At 55.3% G+C, this 19,143-nt stretch overlaps 1 protein-coding gene across 7 annotated transcripts; it reads left to right on the top strand.

Moving 5' to 3' along the window:
- Positions 1 to 2,318: 2,318 nt before the first annotated feature.
- Positions 2,319 to 18,865, top strand: RENBP (renin binding protein). Of its 7 annotated transcripts, none has more exons than XM_085563723.1 (11): positions 2,319 to 2,373; positions 3,390 to 3,486; positions 4,742 to 4,817; positions 4,904 to 4,979; positions 5,990 to 6,162; positions 7,251 to 7,349; positions 9,019 to 9,100; positions 10,881 to 11,056; positions 15,895 to 16,026; positions 17,421 to 17,508; positions 18,637 to 18,865. In XM_085563723.1, exons 2-11 carry the CDS (start codon positions 3,392 to 3,394, stop codon positions 18,717 to 18,719), a joined length of 1,080 nt encoding a protein of 359 aa, XP_085419849.1. In that variant the 5' UTR covers positions 2,319 to 2,373; positions 3,390 to 3,391; the 3' UTR covers positions 18,720 to 18,865. The 7 variants fall into 7 exon arrangements, with proteins under 7 accessions (XP_085419849.1, XP_085419848.1, XP_085419847.1 ...); XM_085563722.1 differs by having other exon boundaries at positions 7,209 to 7,349; XM_085563721.1 differs by having other exon boundaries at positions 7,110 to 7,349.
- Positions 18,866 to 19,143: the final 278 nt, after the last annotated feature.

Raw genomic sequence — 19,143 nt, 5'->3', positions numbered from 1 at the left:
TGGGGCTTCTGAGGGGTCTGGGGGCTCTTTTGGGGGGGCTGGGGGTTCTGAGGGGTCTGGGGGGGTCTGGGGGCTCTTTTTTGGGGGGCTGGGTTTGTTCTGAGGGGTCGGGGGCTCTTTTTTGGGGGTCTGGAGGTTGTTCTGAGGGGTCTGGGGGCTCTTTTTGGGGGCTGGGGGTTGTTCTGAGGGGTCGGGGGCTCTTTTTTGAGGGGCTGGGGGTTGTTCTGAGGGGTCTGGGGGGGTCTGGGGGCTCTTTTTGGGGGTCTGGGGGCTCTTCTTGGGGGTCTGGGGGGGTCTGGGGGCTCTTTTTGGGGGTCTGGGGGTTCTAAGGGGTCTGGGGGGGTCTGGGGGCTCTTTTTGGGGGTCTGGGGGCTCTTCTTGGGGGTCTGGGGGGGTCTGGGGGCTCATTTGGGGGGCTGGGGGTTGTTCTGAGGGGTCTGGGGGCTAATTTGGGGGGCTGGGGGTTGTTCTGAGGGGTCTGGGGGGGCCTGGGGGCTCTTTTTGGGGTCTGGGGGTTGTTCTGAGGGGTCTGGGGGCTCTTTTTGGGGGCTGGGGGTTGTTCTGAGGGGTCGGGGGCTCTTTTTGGGGGTCTGGGGGTTGTTCTGAGGGGTCTGGGGGCTCTTTTTGGGGGGTTGGGGCTTCTGAGGGGTCTGGGGGCTCTTTTGGGGCTGGGGGTTGTTCTGAGGGGCCTGGGGGGAAATTTGGGGTCTGGGGGCTTTTTTTGGGGGGGGTCCTGGAGGGGTCTGTTTTTGGGGGGGCTGGGTGGGCATGGAGGGGTTTTGGGGGTCTCAGTGGGGCTGTGTTGGGGGGGGGGGTCTCGGGGGTGGTTTTTTTGGGTTATTTTGAGGAGGGGTCTCCATCAGACCCCTCCCCAAATTTCCCCCTCCCCAGGAAATCCGCTCCAAAGAAGCCCAAGGCTGAAGGGCAGTGAAGGACCCCCGGGACCCCCCCCCAAAAAAAAAACCAACCCGGGGCCTCCCCCCCCTCACCCCCAACATCCCTGGGGGGCTTTTTTTGGGGGGGGGGGAAATTTTGGGGTCCCCTCGCCTCGGGGGGGGAGGGGGGGGGTCGGGGGGGGCTTTTTTTTTACCTGTTGCAGTTGCTGGAATGAAAAGTTTTGTACAACGCTGCCCCTCCCCCCTCCCCAAAATCCCCCCGCGGGACCCTCCCCCACCCTGTACAGACCCCTCCCCCCCGGGGGTGGGGGAGGGGGAGGGGGGGACCCCCTGTGTATCATAGTGGGGGGGGGAGGGGAAAAAAAGCCCCCCCCCGACCCCTCCCCCCGAGTGTTGTGTCCGTCGTTTTTGTGCTATTTTGAAAATTAAAAAAAGACATTTTTTTGGAGTAAAAATTTAATAAAATCGGGGGGGGTTTAGGGAAGGGGGGGATTGGGGGGGGATTGGGTCTGGGGGTCACTGGGGGGCGTTTTTGGGGGTCTCCAGCCCCTTTCAACCCCCCTAATTTTAGGTCTGGGGGTTACTTCGGGGGGTCCTGGGGGGTTTCGGGGTCTACAGCCCCTTTCAGCCTCCCCAGTTTTGGGTCTGGGGGTCCTGGGGGGGCTCCAGCCCCTTTGAACCCCCCCCAATTTCGGGTCTGGGGGTCACTGGGGGGTCCGGGGGGGGTTTTGGGGTCTCCAGCCCCTTTGAACCTCCCCAATTTCGGGTCTGGGGGGTCCTGGGGGGGTTTTTGGGGGTCTCCAGCCCCTTTCAACCCCCCTAATTTTAGGTCTGGGGGTTACTTCTGGGGGTCCTGGGGGGTTTTTTGGGGTCTCCAGCGCCTTTGAACCCCCCCCCCCAGTTTTGGGCCTGGGGGTCACTGGGGGGGTTTTGGGGTCTCCAGCCCCTTTGAACCTCCCCAGTTTTGGGTCTGGGGGTCCTGGGGGGGTCTCCAGCCCCTTTGAACCCCACAATTTCGGGTCTGGGGGGTCCTGGGGTTTTTTTTTGGGGTCTCCAGCCCCTTTGAACCCCCCAGTTTGGGTCTGGGGGTCACTTGGGGGGTCCTGGGGGGGTTTTGGGGGGCTCTAGCCCCTTTGAACCCCCCAATTTCGGGTCTGGGGGGTTTTGGGGGTCTCCAGCCCCTTTGAACCCCCCAATTTGGGTCTGGGGGTCACTTGGGGGGTCCTGGGGGGGGTTTTGGGGGTCTCCAGCCCCTTTGAACCCCCCAATTTGGGTCTGGGGGTTTTTTTTTGGGTCTCCAGCCCCTTTGAACCCCCCAGTTTCGGGTCTGGGGTTTTTTTTTGGGGTCTCCAGCCCCTTTGAACCCCCCAATTTGGGTCTGGGGGCGTGGCCACGTGGGGGGCGTGGCCATGGGCGGAAAGGGGCGTGGCCAGGGAAGGGGGCGGGGCCTTGCCGCGGGTCTCGTGACCGGGCAGCGGTCGGTCCGGGGTGGGGGGGGGCGATTTTGGGGACCCCAAAAGTGACCTGGGTGGGGGCCGGGGGGGCTGAGGGGACCCCCAGGGCTGAGGGGGGGCCGGGGGTCCATGGGGACCCCCGGGGTGGGGGCTGGGGGGGAATTTGGGGGATTTTGGGGACCCCCCTGGCTGGGCTGAGGGGGGATTTAGGGGTCTGGGGGCTTTGGGGGCGATTTCTCTGGGTCCCATGGGGGGTTTCTGTGGGTGGGTCTGGGGTCTCACGGGTGGGTCAGGGGTCCCGCGGGTGGGACAGGGGGTTTCTGTGGGTCTGGGGTCTCACGGGTGGGTCTGGGGTCCCGCGGGTGGGACAGGGGGTTTCTGTGAGTCTGGGGTCTCACGGGTGGGTCAGGGGGTTTCTGTGGGTGGGTCTGGGGTCTCACGGGTGGGTCAGGGGGTTTCTGTGGGTGGGTCTGGGGTCTCACGGGTGGGTCTGGGGGTCTCACGGGTGGGTCTGGGGTCTCACGGGTGGGTCTGGGGGTCTCACGGGTGGGTCTGGGGGCTCCACGGGTGGGTCACGGGGGTATTTATTTGTGGGTCTGGGGTCTCACGGGTGGGTCTGAGGTCCCGCGGGTGGGTCAGGGGGTATGTGTGGGTCTGGGGTCCCGCGGGTGGGTCAGGGGGTTTCTGTGGGTCTGGGGTCTCCACGGGTGGGTCTGGGGTCCCGCGGGTGGGTCAGGGGGTTTCTGTGGGTCTGGGGTCTCCACGGGTGGGTCTGGGGTCCCGCGGGTGGGTCAGGGGGTATTTATTTGTGGGTCTCGGGTCTCACGGGTGGGTCAGGGGTCCCACGGGTGGGTCAGGGGGTATTTGTGGGTCTGAGGTCCCACGGGTGGGTCTGGGGTCCCGCGGGTGGGTCACGGGGGTATTTGTGGGTCTGGGGTCTCACGGGTGGGTCTGGGGTCTCACGGGTGGGTCAGGGGTCCCACGGGTGGGACAGGGGGTATTTGTGGGTCTGGGGTCCCACGGGACGCCCCCTCCCCAGCCATGGAGGAGCTCCGGGCGTGGCGGGGCCGCATCGCGGCCGAGCTGGACGCGGCCGTGGCGTTCTGGGAGCGGCACTCGCACGACCCCGAGCACGGGTGAGGGCGGGGACCCCCAAAAACAGCCCCGGGACCCCCCAAAACAGCCCCGGGACCCCCAAAAACACCCCCGGAACCCCCAAACACCCCCCCAGGACCCCCAAAAACCCCCCCGGGACCCCCCCAAAACCCCCCCAGGACCCCCCAAAACACCCCCGGGACCCCCAAAACCCCCCCGGGACCCCCAACAACACCCCAGAAACCCCCCAAAGACCCCCAAAACACCCCGGGGAGCCCCCAAAAACACCCTCAGGACCCCCGGGACCCTAAAAAATACCCCCGGGACCCCCAAAACCACCCCCGGGACCCCCAAAAACCCCCCGGGACCCCCAAAAACACCCCCGGGACCCCCAAAAACCCCCCGGGACCCCCAAAACCACCCCCGGGACTCCCAAAAACCTCCCCAGAACCCTCAAAAATACCCGCAGGACCCCCAAAACACCCCAGGGACCCCCCAAAACCCCCCCCGGGACCCCCAAAAACACCCCCGGCACCCCCAAAAACACCCCCGGGACCCCCAAAAACAGCCCCGGGACCCCCGAAACCCCCCCGGGACCCCCCAAAAACCCCCCCGGGACCCCCGAAACCACCCCCGGGACCCCCAAAAACCCCCCCGGGACCCCCAAAAACACCCCCGGGACCCCCAAAAATCCCCCCGGGACCCCCGAAACCATCCCCAGGACTCCCAAAAACCCCCCCGGGACCCCCAAAACCCCCCCAGGACTCCCAAAAACCCCCCCGGGACCCCCAAAAACCCCCCCGGCACCCCCAAAACCCCCCCGGGACCCCCAAAACCCCCCCCGGGAGCCCCAAAAACCCCCCCAGGACCCCCAAAAACACCCCCGGGACCCCCAAAAACACCCCAGAAACCCCCCAAAGACCTCCAAAACACCCCAGGGACCCCCCAGAAATACCCTCAGGACCCCCGGGACCCTAACAACCCCCCCCCGGGACCCCCCAAAACCACCTCCGGGACCCCCAGGACCCTCCAAAACCTCCCGGGGCCCCTCCGAATGACCCCGGGACCCTCCAAGTGTCCCACATGTCCCTGACCCCGAGGTCGGGGACCCCCCCGGTGCCCCCCAAATGCCCCAGAGACCCCCGAGTGCCCCCCCAGCCCCACGGGGGGTTCCAAGCTCTGGGACCCCCCCCCAAATTTCCCCACAGCTGAGTCCCACAAATGAGCTCAGGACCCCCCAGATTCCCACAGGGGACCCCCGGGACCCCCAAATCTCCCCCCAAATTCCCCCCCCAGGGGTTTCTTCTCCTGCCTGAGCCGCGACGGTTCCGTCTACGACGACACCAAATTCGTGTGGCTGCAGGGCCGGCAGGTCCGTGTGGGGCGGGGGGCGTGGGCCGGGAGCCGGGGGTCCGGGGAGACCCCCGGGACCCCCCCAAATTCCCCCCGCACCCCCAGATCTGGGTCTATTCCCGCCTGTACCGCACCGTGCCCCGCTTCCGCCGGCCCCAGCTGCTCGAGGCGGCGCGCAAAGGTGGGGAGGGGTCCGGGAGGGGATTTTGGGGCAATTCCGCCCTTTTTCCATCCCCAAATTCCCAATTTTTCCCCAAATCCCCCCACTGACCTCCACACGCGCAGTTCCTCCTTTGAATTTTGGGTTCAATTCCCCTTTTTCCTCCCCGCAGTTGCCCCAAATCCAACTTTCCCCCATTTCCCCCACAGGCGCAGTTTCCCGTTTTGTTTTTTTTTTCCCCCAAATTCCCAAAAATTCCCTGAAATTCCTCCCAATTCCAGCCGGGGAATTCCAAATCCACTGATCCCTATGGGTGCAGCTCCCCCATTTTTCCACCCCTGAGTTCCCTCAAATTTCCCCTCAATTCGCCTTAAAATCCCAAATCCTCCAAATTCCCCCAAATCGTTCCAATTTCCTAAAACTCCCCCAAATCGTTCGAATTTCCTAAAATTCCTCCAAATCCCCCAATTTGTTCGAATTTCCTAAAACTCCCCCAAATCTTTCAAATTTCCTAAAACTCCCCCAAATCTTTCGAATTTCCTAAAATTCCTCCAAATCCCCCAATTCGTTCGAATTTCCTAAAACTCCCCCAAATCCCCCAAATCTTTCGAATTTCCTAAAATTCCTCCAAATTCCCCCAATTCGTTCGAATTTCCTAAAACTCCCCCAAATCCCCCAAATTGTTCGAATTTCCTAAAACTCCCCCAAATCCCCCAAATCGTTCGAATTTCCTAAAATTCCTCCAAATTCCCCCAATTCGTTCGAATTTCCTAAAACTCCCCCAAATCCCCCAAATTGTTCGAATTTCCTAAAACTCCCCCAAATCCCCCAAATCTTTCGAATTTCCTAAAATTCCCCAAATTCCCCCATCGATCTCAACGGCTGCAGTTCCCCCTTTGGCCGCTAAGCGGCGCTGCCCCATTGATCTCTATGGGCGCGCCCGAAGTTTTTGCCGCCCCCAATTCCTCCAAAATTCACCCAAAATCCGCCCAAATTTGCCCGAAATCGGCGGGTTTTCCCCCAAACCGCAGCCGGGGAGTTCCTGGAGAGCCACGTGCGGCCGGAGCCCGGCTCGAGCCGCGCCGCCTTCGCGCTGAGGCGGGACGGGCGCCCGGAGCGGCTCCAGCGCAGCTTCTACAGCGAAGCGTTCTGCGCGCTGGGGCTGGACGAGCTGGGCCGGGCGGCGGGCGAGGAGCGCTACCGGGTGGGACCCCTCCCCAAATTACCCGGGACCCCTCCCCAAATTACCCTGGGGCCGGGTGGGACCCCTCCCCAAATTACCCGGGACCGGCTGAGACCCCTCCCCAAATTACCCGGGACCGGCTGAGATCCCTCCCCAAATTACCCGGGACCCCTCCCCAAAAAAGAACCTGGGACCCCTCCCCAAATTGTCCAGGACCTCTCCCCAGAATTACCCGGGACCCCTCCCCAAATAAACCTGGGACCTTCCCCAAATAACCCCAGGACCCCTCCCCAAATTATTTGAGACTGCTACCCAAATTACCTGGGACCCCTCCCCAAAATAATCCCGAGACCCCTCCCCAAAAAAGCCTGGGACCGGGTGAGACCCCTCCCCAAGATAACCTGGGACCCCTCCCCAAATTACCCTGGGACTGGGTGAAACCCCTCCCCAAATTAATAATGCTGGGACCGGGTGACACCCCCTCCCCAAAATAACCCTGGGACCCCTGAGAGCCCTCCCCAAATAACCCTGAGACCCCCTCCCCAAAATAACCCTGGGACCCCTGAGGGCCCTCCCCAAAATAACCCTCGGACCCCTGAGACCCCTCCCCAAATAACCCTGAGCCCCCCAAAATAATGCAGGGACCCCCCCCCTCCAAAATGACCCTGAGACCCCCCAAACCCCCCCTGACCCCAATTCTGGGTGAGACCCCCCCCCCAAACCCCCCCTGACCCCCCCCAAACCCCCCCTGACCCCCCCAAACCCCCCCTGACCCCAATTCCGGGTGAGACCCCCCCCCAAACCCCCCCTGACCCCAATTCTGGGTGAGACCCCCCCCAAACCCCCCCTGACCCCCCAAACCCCCCCTGACCCCAATTCTGGGTGAGACCCCCCCCCAAAACCACCCCTGACCCCGATTCTGGGTGAGACCCCCCAGCCCCCCGAAGCCCCCTGACCCATTTCCGCAGGCCTGGGCCCGGCGCTGGGCCGGGGCCGTGTGGGGCTGGGCCCGGGGGGCCCCCATGGAATTGGGGCGCCCCCGGTTTTCGGGGACCCCCCCCCAGCAGGCGCTGGCCCAGGCCCTGATGGTGCTGAAGGTGGGGCTGCAGCTCTGGGGGGACCCCCGGAGGGACCCCCAAAATCAGCCCGACCCCGAGGCCGAGGCCATGGCGGAGTGGGGGGCGCGGCACGTCCTGATGCACCTGCAGGTACCCCAAAATCGGCCAGGGCACCCCAAAATCGGTCTGGGGACCCCAAAATCGGCCTGGGAACCCCAAAAATTATCCTGGGAACCCCAAAATCGGCCAGGGCACCCCAAAATCGGCCTGGGGACACCAAAATCGGTCTGGGAACCCCAAAAAACAGCCTGGGAACCCCAAAAATTATCCTGGGAACCCCAAAATCGGTCTGGGAACCCCAAAATCGGCCTGGGAACCCCAAAAATTATCCTGGGCACCCCAAAATCGGCCAGGGCACCCCAAAATCGGTCTGGGGACACCAAAAATTATCCTGGGAACCCCAAAATCGGTCTGGGCACCCCAAAAATTATCCTGGGAACCCCAAAATCGGCCTGGGGACACCAAAATCGGTCTGGGAACCCCAAAATCGGCCTGGGAACCCCAAAAATTATCCTGGGAACCCCAAAATCGGTCTGGGGACCCCAAAATCGGCCTGGGAATCCCAAAAATTATCGTGGGAACCCCAAAATCAGCCTGGGGACCCCAAAATCAGCCTGGGGACACCAAAAATTATCCTGGGAACCCCAAAATCGGTCTGGGAACCCCAAAATCGGCCTGGGAATCCCAAAAATTATCCTGGGAACCCCAAAATCGGTCTGGGGACCCCAAAATCGGCCTGGGAATCCCAAAAAATTATCCTGGGAACCCCAAAATCGGCCTGGGAACCCAAAAAATTATCCTGGGAACCCCAAAATCGGTCTGGGGACCCCAAAATCAGCCTGGGGACCCCAAAATCGGCCTGGGAACCCCAAAATCGGTCTGGGAACCCCAAAATCGGTCTGGGGACACCACAATCGGCCTGGGCACCCCACAAAACAGCCTGGGAACCCCAAAAATTATCCCGGGAACCCCAAAATCGGCCTGAGCACCCCAAAATCGGCCTGGGAACCCCAAAAAACAGCCTGGGAACCCCAAAAATTATCCTGGGAACCCCAAAATCGGTCTGGGGACCACAAAATCGGTCTGGGCACCCCAAAAATCAGTCTGGTCACCCCAAAAATTATCCTGGGAACCCCAAAAATAGTCTGGGCACCCCAAAAATTATCCTGGGAACCCCAAAATCGGCCTGGGCACCCCAAAATCGGTCTGGGCAGCCCGAAAACCAGCCTGGGAACCCCAAAAATTATCCTGGGAACACAGAAATCAGCCTGGGAACCCCAGAATTGGCCTGGGAACCCCAAAATCGGTCTGGGCACCCCAAAAATCAGTCTGGACACCCCAAAAATTATCCTGGGCCCCCCAAAATCCCCCCTGGGACCCCCAAAATCCCCCCTGGGCCCCCCAAAATCCCTCCTGGCCCCCCCAAAATTCTCCCTGGGACCCCCAAAATCCCCCCTGGCCCCCCCAAAATCCTCCCTGGCCCCCCCAAAATCCCCCCTGGCCCCCCCAAAATCCTCCCTGGCCCCCCCAAAATCCCCCCTGGGACCCCCAAAATCCCTCCTGGCCCCCCCAAAATCCTCCCTGGGACCCCCAAAATCCCTCCTGGGACCCCCAAAATCCCCCCTGGGCCCCCCAAAATCCTCCCTGGGCCCCCCAGAATCCCCCCGGGGGCTCTTTTCCCCCACGAGCAGCCCCGGGGGCTCCCCAAAATTGGGGTCCCGCCCTCACCGGGGGACCCCCCCCAAATTTGGGGTGTCAGCGGGGGGACTCGGTGGTGCTGGAGAACGTCAGCCCCGAGGGGGAGGAGCTGCCGGGGAGCCTCGGGCGCCTCATGAACCCCGGTGAGGGGGGACCCCGATTTGGGGAGGGGGACCCCGATTTGGGGAGGGGGACCCCGATTTGGGGAGGAGAACCCTGATTTTGGGGAGGGGGACCCCGATCTGGGGAGGGGGACCCCGATCTGGGGAGGGGGGACCCGAATTTGGGGAGGGGGGACCCCGATTTGGGGAGGGGGACCCCGATTTGGGGAGGGGGGACCCCGATTTTGGGGAGGGGGGACCCCGATTTGGGGAGGGGGGACCCCGATTTGGGGAGGGGGACCCCGATTTGGGGAGGGGGACCCCGATCTGGGGAGGGGGGACCCCGATTTGGGGAGGGGGGACCCCGATTTTGGGGAGGGGGACCCCGATTTTGGGGAGGGGGGACCCCGATCTGGGGAGGGGGGACCCCGATTTGGGGAGGGGGGACCCCGATTTTGGAGAGGAGGACCCCGATTTTGGGGAGGGGGACCCCGATTTGGGGAGGGGGACCCCAATTTGGGGAGGGGGGACCCCAATTTTGGGGAGGGGGGACCCCAATTTTGGGGAAGGGGGACCCCGATTTGGGGAGTGGGGACCCCGATTTGGGGAGGGGGGACCCCGATTTGGGGAGGGGGACCCCGATTTGGGGAGGGGGACACCGATTTTGGGGGCTTGATCCCGATTTTTTGGGGAAAAAAATGAATTTGGGGAAGGGGAAACCCTGATTTTGGGGGGGTTGGAGCTTGATTTTTGGGGAGGAAAATGAATTTGAGGGAAGGGAGTTGCTGATTTTGGGGGGAAATTCCAATTTTGGGGGGTTGGAGCTTGATTTTTGGGGGAAAAAATATGAATTTGGGGAAGGGAGTTCCTGATTTTGGGGGAAATTTCAATTTTGGGGGGTTGGAGCTCGATTTTTTTGGGAGAAAATTTAATTTGGGGAAGGGAGTTCCTGATTTTGGGGGAAATTTCAATTTTGGGGGGTTGGAGCTTGATTTTTGGGGGGGAAAATGAATTTGGGGAAGGGAGTTCCTGATTTTGGGGGAAATTTCAATTTTGGGGGGTTGGAGCTTGATTTTTGGGGGGGAAAATGAATTTGGGGAAGGGAGTTCCTGATTTTGGGGGAAATTTCAATTTTGGGGGGTTGGAGCTTGATTTTTTGGGGAAAAAGTGAATTTGAGGGAAGGGTGTTGCTGATTTTGGGGGGAAATTCCAATTTTGGGGGGTTGGAGCTCGATTTTTGGGGGAAAAAATGAATTTGGGGAAGGGAATAGCTGGTTTTGGCAGAAATTCTGATTTTGGGGGCGTTGGAGATCAATTTTCGGGGGGAAACCCAGATTTGGGGAAGGGAGTTGCTGATTTTGGGGGAAAATCCCGATTTTGGGGGAGGTTGATCCCAATTTCGGGGGTTTGGAGCTCGATTTTGGGGTGAAACCCAAATTTGGGGTGGGAGGCCCATTTTGTGAGGAAATCCCAATTTTGGGGAGCTTTGACCCCGATTTTGTGGGGAAATCCCAATCTGGGGGGGTTGATCCCAATTTTGGGGAAGATTCCCCCGGGTTTTTTTCTCCTTTTCCCTCATTTTTTTACTCCTCTCCCCCCAATTTTCTGCTCTTCCCCCCTCCAAATTCGGGGTCCCCCCTGTTTGAGGCATTTCCCCCAATTTTTGGGCTCCTAAACCCCAATTTCCAGCTACATAACCCCAATTTTCTGCTCTTTTTTCTCAATTTTTTTTGCTCTTTTTTCTCATTTTTTTGTCTTTTTTTCTCATTTTTTTTGCTTTTTCCCCCCAATTTTCGCCCCCCCGGGTTTCGGGGTGCCCCAGGCCACGCCCTGGAGGCCGCCTGGCTGCTGCTGGAGTTTTCGGGGCGCCGGGGGGACGCGGATTTGGGGGCCAGGGCGGTGGCAGCGCTGGTGGAGGGACCCCTGAAATGGGGCTGGGACCCCCAGCACGGGGGGCTCTTCTATTTCCTGGATGCTGACGGGCACTGCCCCACCCAGGTAACCCCAAAATCCACCTGGGACCCCAAAATTCACATGGGAAGCCCAAAATTCACCTCACAAATTCAGAAAAAAACCACTCAAGTGCTTCAAAATGGCACCCAGGGAGCTCAAATCCCACCTGGGGAGCCCCAAAATTCAACTGGAAACCCCAAAATCTGACATGGGAACCTCAAAATCCACCTGGGGACCCCAAAATTCACATGGGAAGCCCAAAATTCACCTCACAAATTACAAAAAAACCCACTCAGGTGCTTCAAAATGGCACCCAGGGAGCTCAAATCCCACCTGGAAACCCCAAAATTCATCTGGAAACCCCAAAATCTGACATGGGAACCTCAAAATCCACCTGGGGACCCCAAAATTCACATGGGAAGCCCAAAATTCATCTCACAAATTACAAAAAAACCCACTCAGGTGCTTCAAAATGGCACCCAGGGAGCTCAAATCCCACCTGGAAACCCCAAAATTCATCTGGAAACCCCAAAATCTGACATGGGAACCTCAAAATCCACCTGGGGACCCCAAAATTCACCTGGGAACCCCAAAATTCACATGGGAAGCCCAAATTCAGCTGGGACCCCAAAATTCACCTCACAAATTCCAAAAAAACCCACTCAGGTGCTTCAAAATGGCACCCGGGGCATCAAATCCCACCTGGGGAGCCCCAAAATTCAACTGCAGAGCCCCAAAATTCACCTGGGAACTCCAAAATTCATCTGGGACCCCAAAATTCAACTGGGAATTCCAAAATTCAACTGGGAGCCCCAAAATTCACCTCAAAAATCCTAAAAAAAACCCACTCAGGTGCTTCAAAATGGCACCCGGGGCATCAAATCCCACCTGGAAACCCCAAAATTCATCTGGGAACCCCAAAATCTGACGTGGGAACCTCAAAATCCACCTGGGGACCCCAAAATTCACCTGGGGACCCCAAAATTCAACTGGGAGCCCCAAAATTCACCTCACAAATTCCAAAAAAAACCCAGTCAGGTGCTTCAAAATGGCACCCGGGGCCTCAAATCCCACCTGGAAACCCCAAAATTCGTCTGGAAACCCCAAAATCTGACATGGGAACCTCAAAATCCACCTGGGGACCCCAAAATTCACATGGGAATCCCAAATTCAGCTGGGGACCCCAAAATTTACCTCAAAAATCCTAAAAAAAAAAACCCAGTCAGGTGCTTCAAAATGGCACCCGGGGCATCAAATCCCACCTGGAAACCCCAAAATTCATCTGGGAACCCCAAAATCCCACCTGGAGAGCCCCAAAATCCCACCCTGAACCCCCCAATCCCACTGGGACCCCAAAATCTCACCCAGGGACCTCAAAATTCCATCCAGAACCTCCCAAGTACCCCAAAATCCCAAGGTTTTCTCCCGTTTTCCCCCGTTCCCAGCTGGAGAGGTCCCTGAAGCTCTGGTGGCCCCACACCAGTGACCTCACCCCCTTTTTCCCATTTTCCCCCCAATTTTCCCCATTTTTTCTCCCAATTTTCTATCTTTTTTCCCCGTTTTTCCCCATTTTTTCCCCATTTTTTCCCAAATTCCCATTTTTCCCCCCGTTCCCAGCTGGAGAGGTCCCTGAAGCTCTGGTGGCCCCACACCAGTGACCTCACCCCTGTTTCCCCATTTTTTCCCCATTTTTCTCCCAATTTTCTCAATTTTTCCCCAATTTTCTCTCTTTTTTTTTCCCATTTTTCCCCAAATTCCCATTTTTTCCCTCCATTCCCAGCTGGAGTGGGCCCTGAAGCTCTGGTGGCCCCACACCAGTGACCTCACCCCTATTTCCCCATATTTTCCCCATTTTTTCTCAATTTTCTCCCAATTTTCTATCTTTTTTCCCCGTTTTTCCCCATTTTTTCCCCATTTTTTCCCAAATTCCCATTTTTCCCTCGTTCCCAGCTGGAGAGGTCCCTGAAGCTCTGGTGGCCCCACACCAGTGACCTCACCCCTGTTTCCCCATTTTTTTCCCATTTTTTCCCCAATTTTCTCCCAATTTTCTCAATTTTTTCCCAATTTTCTATCTTTTTTCCCGTTTTTTCCCCGTTTTTTCCCCATTTTTTCCCAAATTCCCATTTTTCCCTCGTTCCCAGCTGGAGAGGTCCCTGAAGCTCTGGTGGCCCCACACCAGTGACCTCACCCCCGTTTCCCCATTTTTTTCCCATTTTTTCCCCATTTTTCTCCCAATTTTCTCAATTTTTTCCCCATTTTCTATCTTTTTTCCCCGTTTTTCCCCATTTTTTCCCCTTTTTTTCCCAAATTCCCATTTTTCCCCCGTTCCCAGCTGGAGAGGTCCCTGAAGCTCTGGTGGCCCCACACCAGTGACCTCACCCCTGTTTCCCCATTTTTTTCCCATTTTTTCCCCATTTTTCTCAATTTTTTCCCAATTTTCTCTCTTTTTTTCCCATTTTTCCCCAAATTCCCATTTTTCCCCCCGTTCCCAGCTGGAGTGGGCCCTGAAGCTCTGGTGGCCCCACACCAGTGACCTCACCCCCGTTTCCCCATTTGTTCCCCATTTTTTCTCCATTTTTCTCCCAATTTTCTATCTTTTTTCCCCATTTTTCCCCGTTTTTTCCCCATTTTTCCCCAAATTCCCATTTTTTCCCCCGAATCCCAGCTGGAGTGGGCCCTGAAGCTCTGGTGGCCCCACACCAGTGACCTCACCCCCGTTTCCCCATTTTTTCCCATTTTTTCCCCATTTTTCTCCCAATTTTCTATCTTTTTTCCCCATTTTTCCCCATTTTTTCCCCATTTTTTCCCAAATTCCCATTTTTCCCTCGTTCCCAGCTGGAGTGGGCCCTGGAGCTCTGGTGGCCCCACACCAGTCACCTCACCCCTGTTTCCCCATTTTTTTCCCATTTTTTCCCCATTTTTCTCCCAATTTTCTCAATTTTTTCCCAATTTTCTCTCTTTTTTTCCCATTTTTCCCCAAATTCCCATTTTTTCCCCCCAATCCCAGCTGGAGTGGGCCCTGAAGCTCTGGTGGCCCCACACCAGTGACCTCACCCCTGTTTCCCCATTTTTTTCCCATTTTTTCCCCATTTTTCTCCCAATTTTCTATCTTTTTTCCCCGTTTTTCCCCATTTTTTCCCCATTTTTCCCCAAATTCCCATTTTTCCCCCCGTTCCCAGCTGAAGTGGGCCCTGAAGCTCTGGTGGCCTTACACCAGTGACCTCACCCCCGTTTCCCCATTTTTTTCCCATTTTTTCTCTATTTTTCTCCCAATTTTCTCAATTTTTTCCCGATTTTTTCTCATTTTTTCCCCATTTTTCCCCAAATTCCCATTTTTCCCCCGTTCCCAGCTGAAGTGGGCCCTGAAGCTCTGGTGGCCCCACACCAGTCACCTCACCCCCGTTTCCCCATTTTTTCCCCATTTTTCTCCCAATTTTCTATCTTTTTTCCCCGATTTTTCTCATTTTTTCCCCATTTTTCCCCAAATTCCCATTTTTTCCCCCGTTCCCAGCTGGAGAGGTCCCTGAAGCTCTGGTGGCCCCACACCAGTGACCTCACCCCTGTTTCCCCATTTTTTTCCCATTTTTTCCCCATTTTTCTCAATTTTTTCCCAATTTTCTCTCTTTTTTTCCCATTTTTCCCCAAATTCCCATTTTTTCCCTCCATTCCCAGCTGGAGAGGTCCCTGAAGCTCTGGTGGCCCCACACCAGTGACCTCACCCCCGTTTCCCCATTTTTTTCCCATTTTTTCCCCATTTTTCTCCCAATTTTCTCAATTTTTTCCCCATTTTCTGTCTTTTTTCCCCGTTTTTCCCCGTTTTTTCCCCATTTTTTCCCCAAATTCCCATTTTTCCCCCCGTTCCCAGCTGGAGAGGTCCCTGAAGCTCTGGTGGCCCCACACCAGTGACCTCACCCCCGTTTCCCCATTTTTTCCCCATTTTTTCTCTATTTTTCTCCCAATTTTCTATCTTTTTTCCCCGTTTTTTTCTCATTTTTTCCCCATTTTTTCCCAAATTCCCATTTTTCCCCCGTTCCCAGCTGAAGTGGGCCCTGAAGCTCTGGTGGCCCCACACCAGTCACCTCACCCCCGTTTCCCCATTTTTTCTCCATTTTTTCCCCATTTTTCTCCCAATTTTCTCAATTTTTTCCCAATTTTCTCTCTTTTTTTCCCATTTTTCCCCAAATTCCCATTTTTTCCCCCCGTTCCCAGCTGGAGTGGGCCCTGAAGCTCTGGTGGCCCCACACCAGTGACCTCACCCCTGTTTCCCCATTTTTTCCCCAATTTTCTCCCAATTTTCTCAATTTTTTCCCAATTTTCTCTCTTTTTTTCCCATTTTTCCCCAAATTCCCATTTTTCCCCCGAATCCCAGCTGGAGTGGGCCCTGAAGCTCTGGTGGCCCCACACCAGTGACCTCACCCCCGTTTCCCCATTTTTTCCCCATTTTTTCTCTATTTTTCTCCCAATTTTCTATCTTTTTTCCCCGTTTTTCCCCATTTTTTCCCAAATTCCCATTTTTTCCCCCGTTCCCAGCTGGAGAGGTCCCTGAAGCTCTGGTGGCCCCACACCAGTGACCTCACCCCTATTTCCCCATTTTTTCCCCATTTTTTCTCAATTTTCTCCCAATTTTCTATATTTTTTCCCCGTTTTTTCTCGTTTTTTCCCCATTTTTTCCCAAATTCCCATTTTTCCCCCCGTTCCCAGCTGGAGAGGTCCCTGAAGCTCTGGTGGCCCCACACCAGTGACCTCACCCCCGTTTCCCCATTTTTTCCCCATTTTTTCCCCATTTTTTCCCCATTTTTCTCCCAATTTTCTCAATTTTTTCCCAATTTTCTCTCTTTTTTTCCCATTTTTTCCCCAAATTCCCATTTTTCCCCCGTTCCCAGCTGGAGTGGGCCCTGAAGCTCTGGTGGCCCCACGCCGAGGCCATGGTTGCCCTCCTGGCCGCCCAGCGCTTCCAGCCCCGGCCCAGTTTGGTCTCCCAGTTCCTGCGGCTGGCCCAGTACACCTTCGACAAGGTGGGGATTTGGGGGAAATTCGGGCGATTTGGGGATTTTCCGGGGAAGTCGGAGGCATTTGGGGGAAATCTGGGGCATTTTATGGGAAATCTGGGGGAAATTTGGGCGGGATTTGAGAGTATTTGGGGGATTTTGGGTGGAATTAGGAGGAAATTGGGGAGAATTTGGGGGATTTGGGGGGAATTTGAGGGGGATTTCAGGGTATTTGGGGAGAATTAGGAAGAATTTTGGGAGAGTTTGGGGGATTTGGAGGGGAATTAGGAGGAAGTTTGGGGGATTTAAGGAGATTTGGGGGATTTCGGGGGAATTGGGAGCAAATTTGGGAGAATCTGGGGGATTTGGGTGGAATTACGAGGAAATTTGGGAGAATTTGGGAGATTTTGGTGGAATTACAAGGAAATTTGGGAGAATTTGGGGGATTTGCAGAGATTTGGGGGATTTTGGAGGGAATTAGGAGGAAATTTGGGGAGATTTGGGGGATTGTGGAGGGAATGAGGAGGAAATTTGGGGAGATTTGGGGGGGAATAAGAAGAAGTTTGGGGGATTTAAGGAGATTTGAGGGATTTCGGGGGAATTGGGAGGAAATTTGAGAGAATCTGGGGGATTTGGGTGGAATTACGAGGAAATTTGGGAGAATTTGGGAGATTTTGGTGGAATTACAAGGAAATTTGGGAGAATTTGGGGGATTTGCAGAGATTTGGGGAATTTTGGAGGGAATTAGGAGGAAATTTGGAGAGATTTGGGGGGATTTTGGGGGGAATGAGGAGGAAATTTGGGGGATTTGGGGAGATTTGGGTGATTTAAGGGGGATTTTGGGGGGGATTTGCGATGGATTGAATGGGATTTTGGAAAAGTTGGGGGGATTTTGGGGTTATTTGAGGGAGATTTGGGGGAATTTGGGATCTTGGAGGGGCTTTGGGATATTGGGAGGATTCTTGGGGGTCCCTGTGGAGGGAAATTTGGGGTCTTGAGGGGCAAATTTGGGGTCTTGAGGGGTATTTGGGGGGGGTCCCGAGGAGCTCCCAAATAGGAAGGGGGTCCTAAAGGTTCCCAATTTGGGGTGGGGGGGTTCCCAATTTGGGGTGGGGGGGTTCCCAATTTGGGGTAGGGGGTTCCCAATTTGGGGTAGGGGGTTCCAAATTTGGGGTGGGGGGTTCCCAATTTGGGGTAGGGGGTTCCCAATTTGGGGTGGGGGGTTCCCAATTTGGGGTGGGGGGCTCCCCAAAGCCTCTCCCCATTGACATTTCCCCATCCTGAACCTTTTTTAGGGTCTCATTTTTTGGGATTAGGGGAGGGGGGGGGGGGTCTCCCACACCCTTTTGATTTGAGGTGAGGGGGTCTCCCCCTCCCCAAATCCCCCCAAAAGTCCCCAAAATGCCCCAATTTCCCCTCAGTTCCGTGACCCCGAGCACGGGGAGTGGTTCGGGTACCTGAACCGCGACGGCTCCGTGGCTCTCTCCATCAAGGGGGGACCCTACAAAGGTGGGTCTGGGGTCTCTGATCCACGACGGGGGTTGGCGAGGGGTTTTTTCCTGATTTTTCCCTTATTTTCCCCCATTTTTTCCTGATTTTTCCCCTAATTTTTGCCAATTTTCCCCCCATTTTTCCTGATTTTCCCCCCAATTTTTCCTGATTTTTCCCCCCAATTTTTCCTGATTTTACCCTGATTTTTCCCGATTTCCCCCTGATTTTTCCTGCTTTTTCCCCAATTTTTCCTGATTTCCCCCCAATTTCTCCCCCAATTTTTGCCAATTTTTCCCCAATTTTTCCTGATTCCCCCCCCGATTTTTCCTGATTATTTTCCCCCAATTTTTCCTGTTTTTTCCCCAATTTCTCCCCAATTTTTCCTGATTTTCCCCCAATTTTTCCTGATTTTCCCCCAATTTTTCCTTATTTTTCCCCAATTTTTCCTTATTTTCCTCCTGTTTTTTCCTGATTTTTCCCCAGTTTTTCCTTACTTTTTCCCCCGATTTTTCCTGATTTTTCCCCAATTTTTCCCGATTTTCCCCTGATTTTTCCTGCTTTTCCCCCAATTTTTCCTGATTTCCCCCCAATTTCTCCCCCAATTTTTGCCAATTTTTCCCCAATTTTTCCTGATTCCCCCCCAATTTTTCCTGTTTTTTCCCCAATTTCTCCCCAATTTTTCCTGATTTTCCCCCAATTTTTCCTGATTTTCCTCCTGTTTTTTCCTGATTTTTCCCCAGTTTTTCCTTATTTTTTCCCCCAATTTTTCCTGATTTCCCCCCAATTTCTCCTCCAATTTTTGCCAATTTTTCCCCAATTTTTCCTGATTTCCCCCCCCCCGATTTTTCCTGATTATTTTCCCCCAATTTTTCCTGTTTTTTCCCCAATTTCTCCCCAATTTTTTCCTGATTTTCCCCCAATTTTTCCTGATTTCCCCTCCGATTTTTCCTGCTTTTTTTCCTGATTTTTCGCAATTTTACCCTAATTTTCCCCCGATTTTTCCTGATTTTTTCCCCCAATTTTTCCTGATTTTTCCCCCTGATTTTTCCCCCGATTTTTCCTGTTTTTTCCCCTGATTTTTCCCAATTTTACCCTAATTTTTCCCCAATTTTTCCCCTTTTTGCCCGTTTTTCCCCGTTTTTCCAGGCTGTTTCCACGTGGCGCGGGCGCTGCTGATGTGCGAGGAGATGCTGGACGACATCCTGGAAGGGGAGAAGCCTCCACAATAAATTTGGGATTTGGGAACCCCCTAAAAAAATTCGGGAACCCCCCAAAAAATCAGGAATTTCCCTGAATGAAACTGAGATTAACTCCCGATAATCCTGATAAAAGTGGAGAGAGAAAAAATTCAAATAAAGGGAAAAATAGACAATAATAGCACGGGCCACCCCTCCAAAAGTGGGAGTGGGACCCCCAAAATCCCAAAAAAATCACCTCACAATCTCTTCAAAATCCAACCAAAAAAAAAAATCCCCAAATTCTCCATTTTCGCCTCAAAAAAAATCCCCAATTTCCACCCCAAACTCCTCTTAAAACCTCTCAATAATTCCCAATAAATCCCTGTACCCCTCCCCTCAAAAATTCCCCAAATCTGCCTCAAAAATTCTCCTCGAAAATTCCCCAAATCTGCCTCAAAAATCCCCAAATTCTCCA

The sequence above is a fragment of the Lonchura striata genome, chromosome 31, assembly GCF_050655825.1.
Source record: "Lonchura striata isolate lonStrDom1 chromosome 31, ASM5065582v1, whole genome shotgun sequence".
Lineage (NCBI taxonomy): Eukaryota > Metazoa > Chordata > Aves > Passeriformes > Estrildidae > Lonchura > Lonchura striata.
This window is presented reverse-complemented; position numbering and strand designations above follow the sequence as displayed.

Bases quoted from the DNA above. Each gene is read 5' to 3' on its own strand.
- RENBP (XM_085563718.1), top strand. From the start codon at position 2,995: ATGTGTGGGTCTGGGGTCCCGCGGGTGGGTCAGGGGGTTTCTGTGGGT. The intron at 3,487-4,741 runs GTGAGGGCGGGG...TTCCCCCCCCAG, and splicing joins TCGCACGACCCCGAGCACGG to GGGTTTCTTCTCCTGCCTGA. The intron at 4,980-5,989 runs GTGGGGAGGGGT...CCCAAACCGCAG, and splicing joins GCTCGAGGCGGCGCGCAAAG to CCGGGGAGTTCCTGGAGAGC.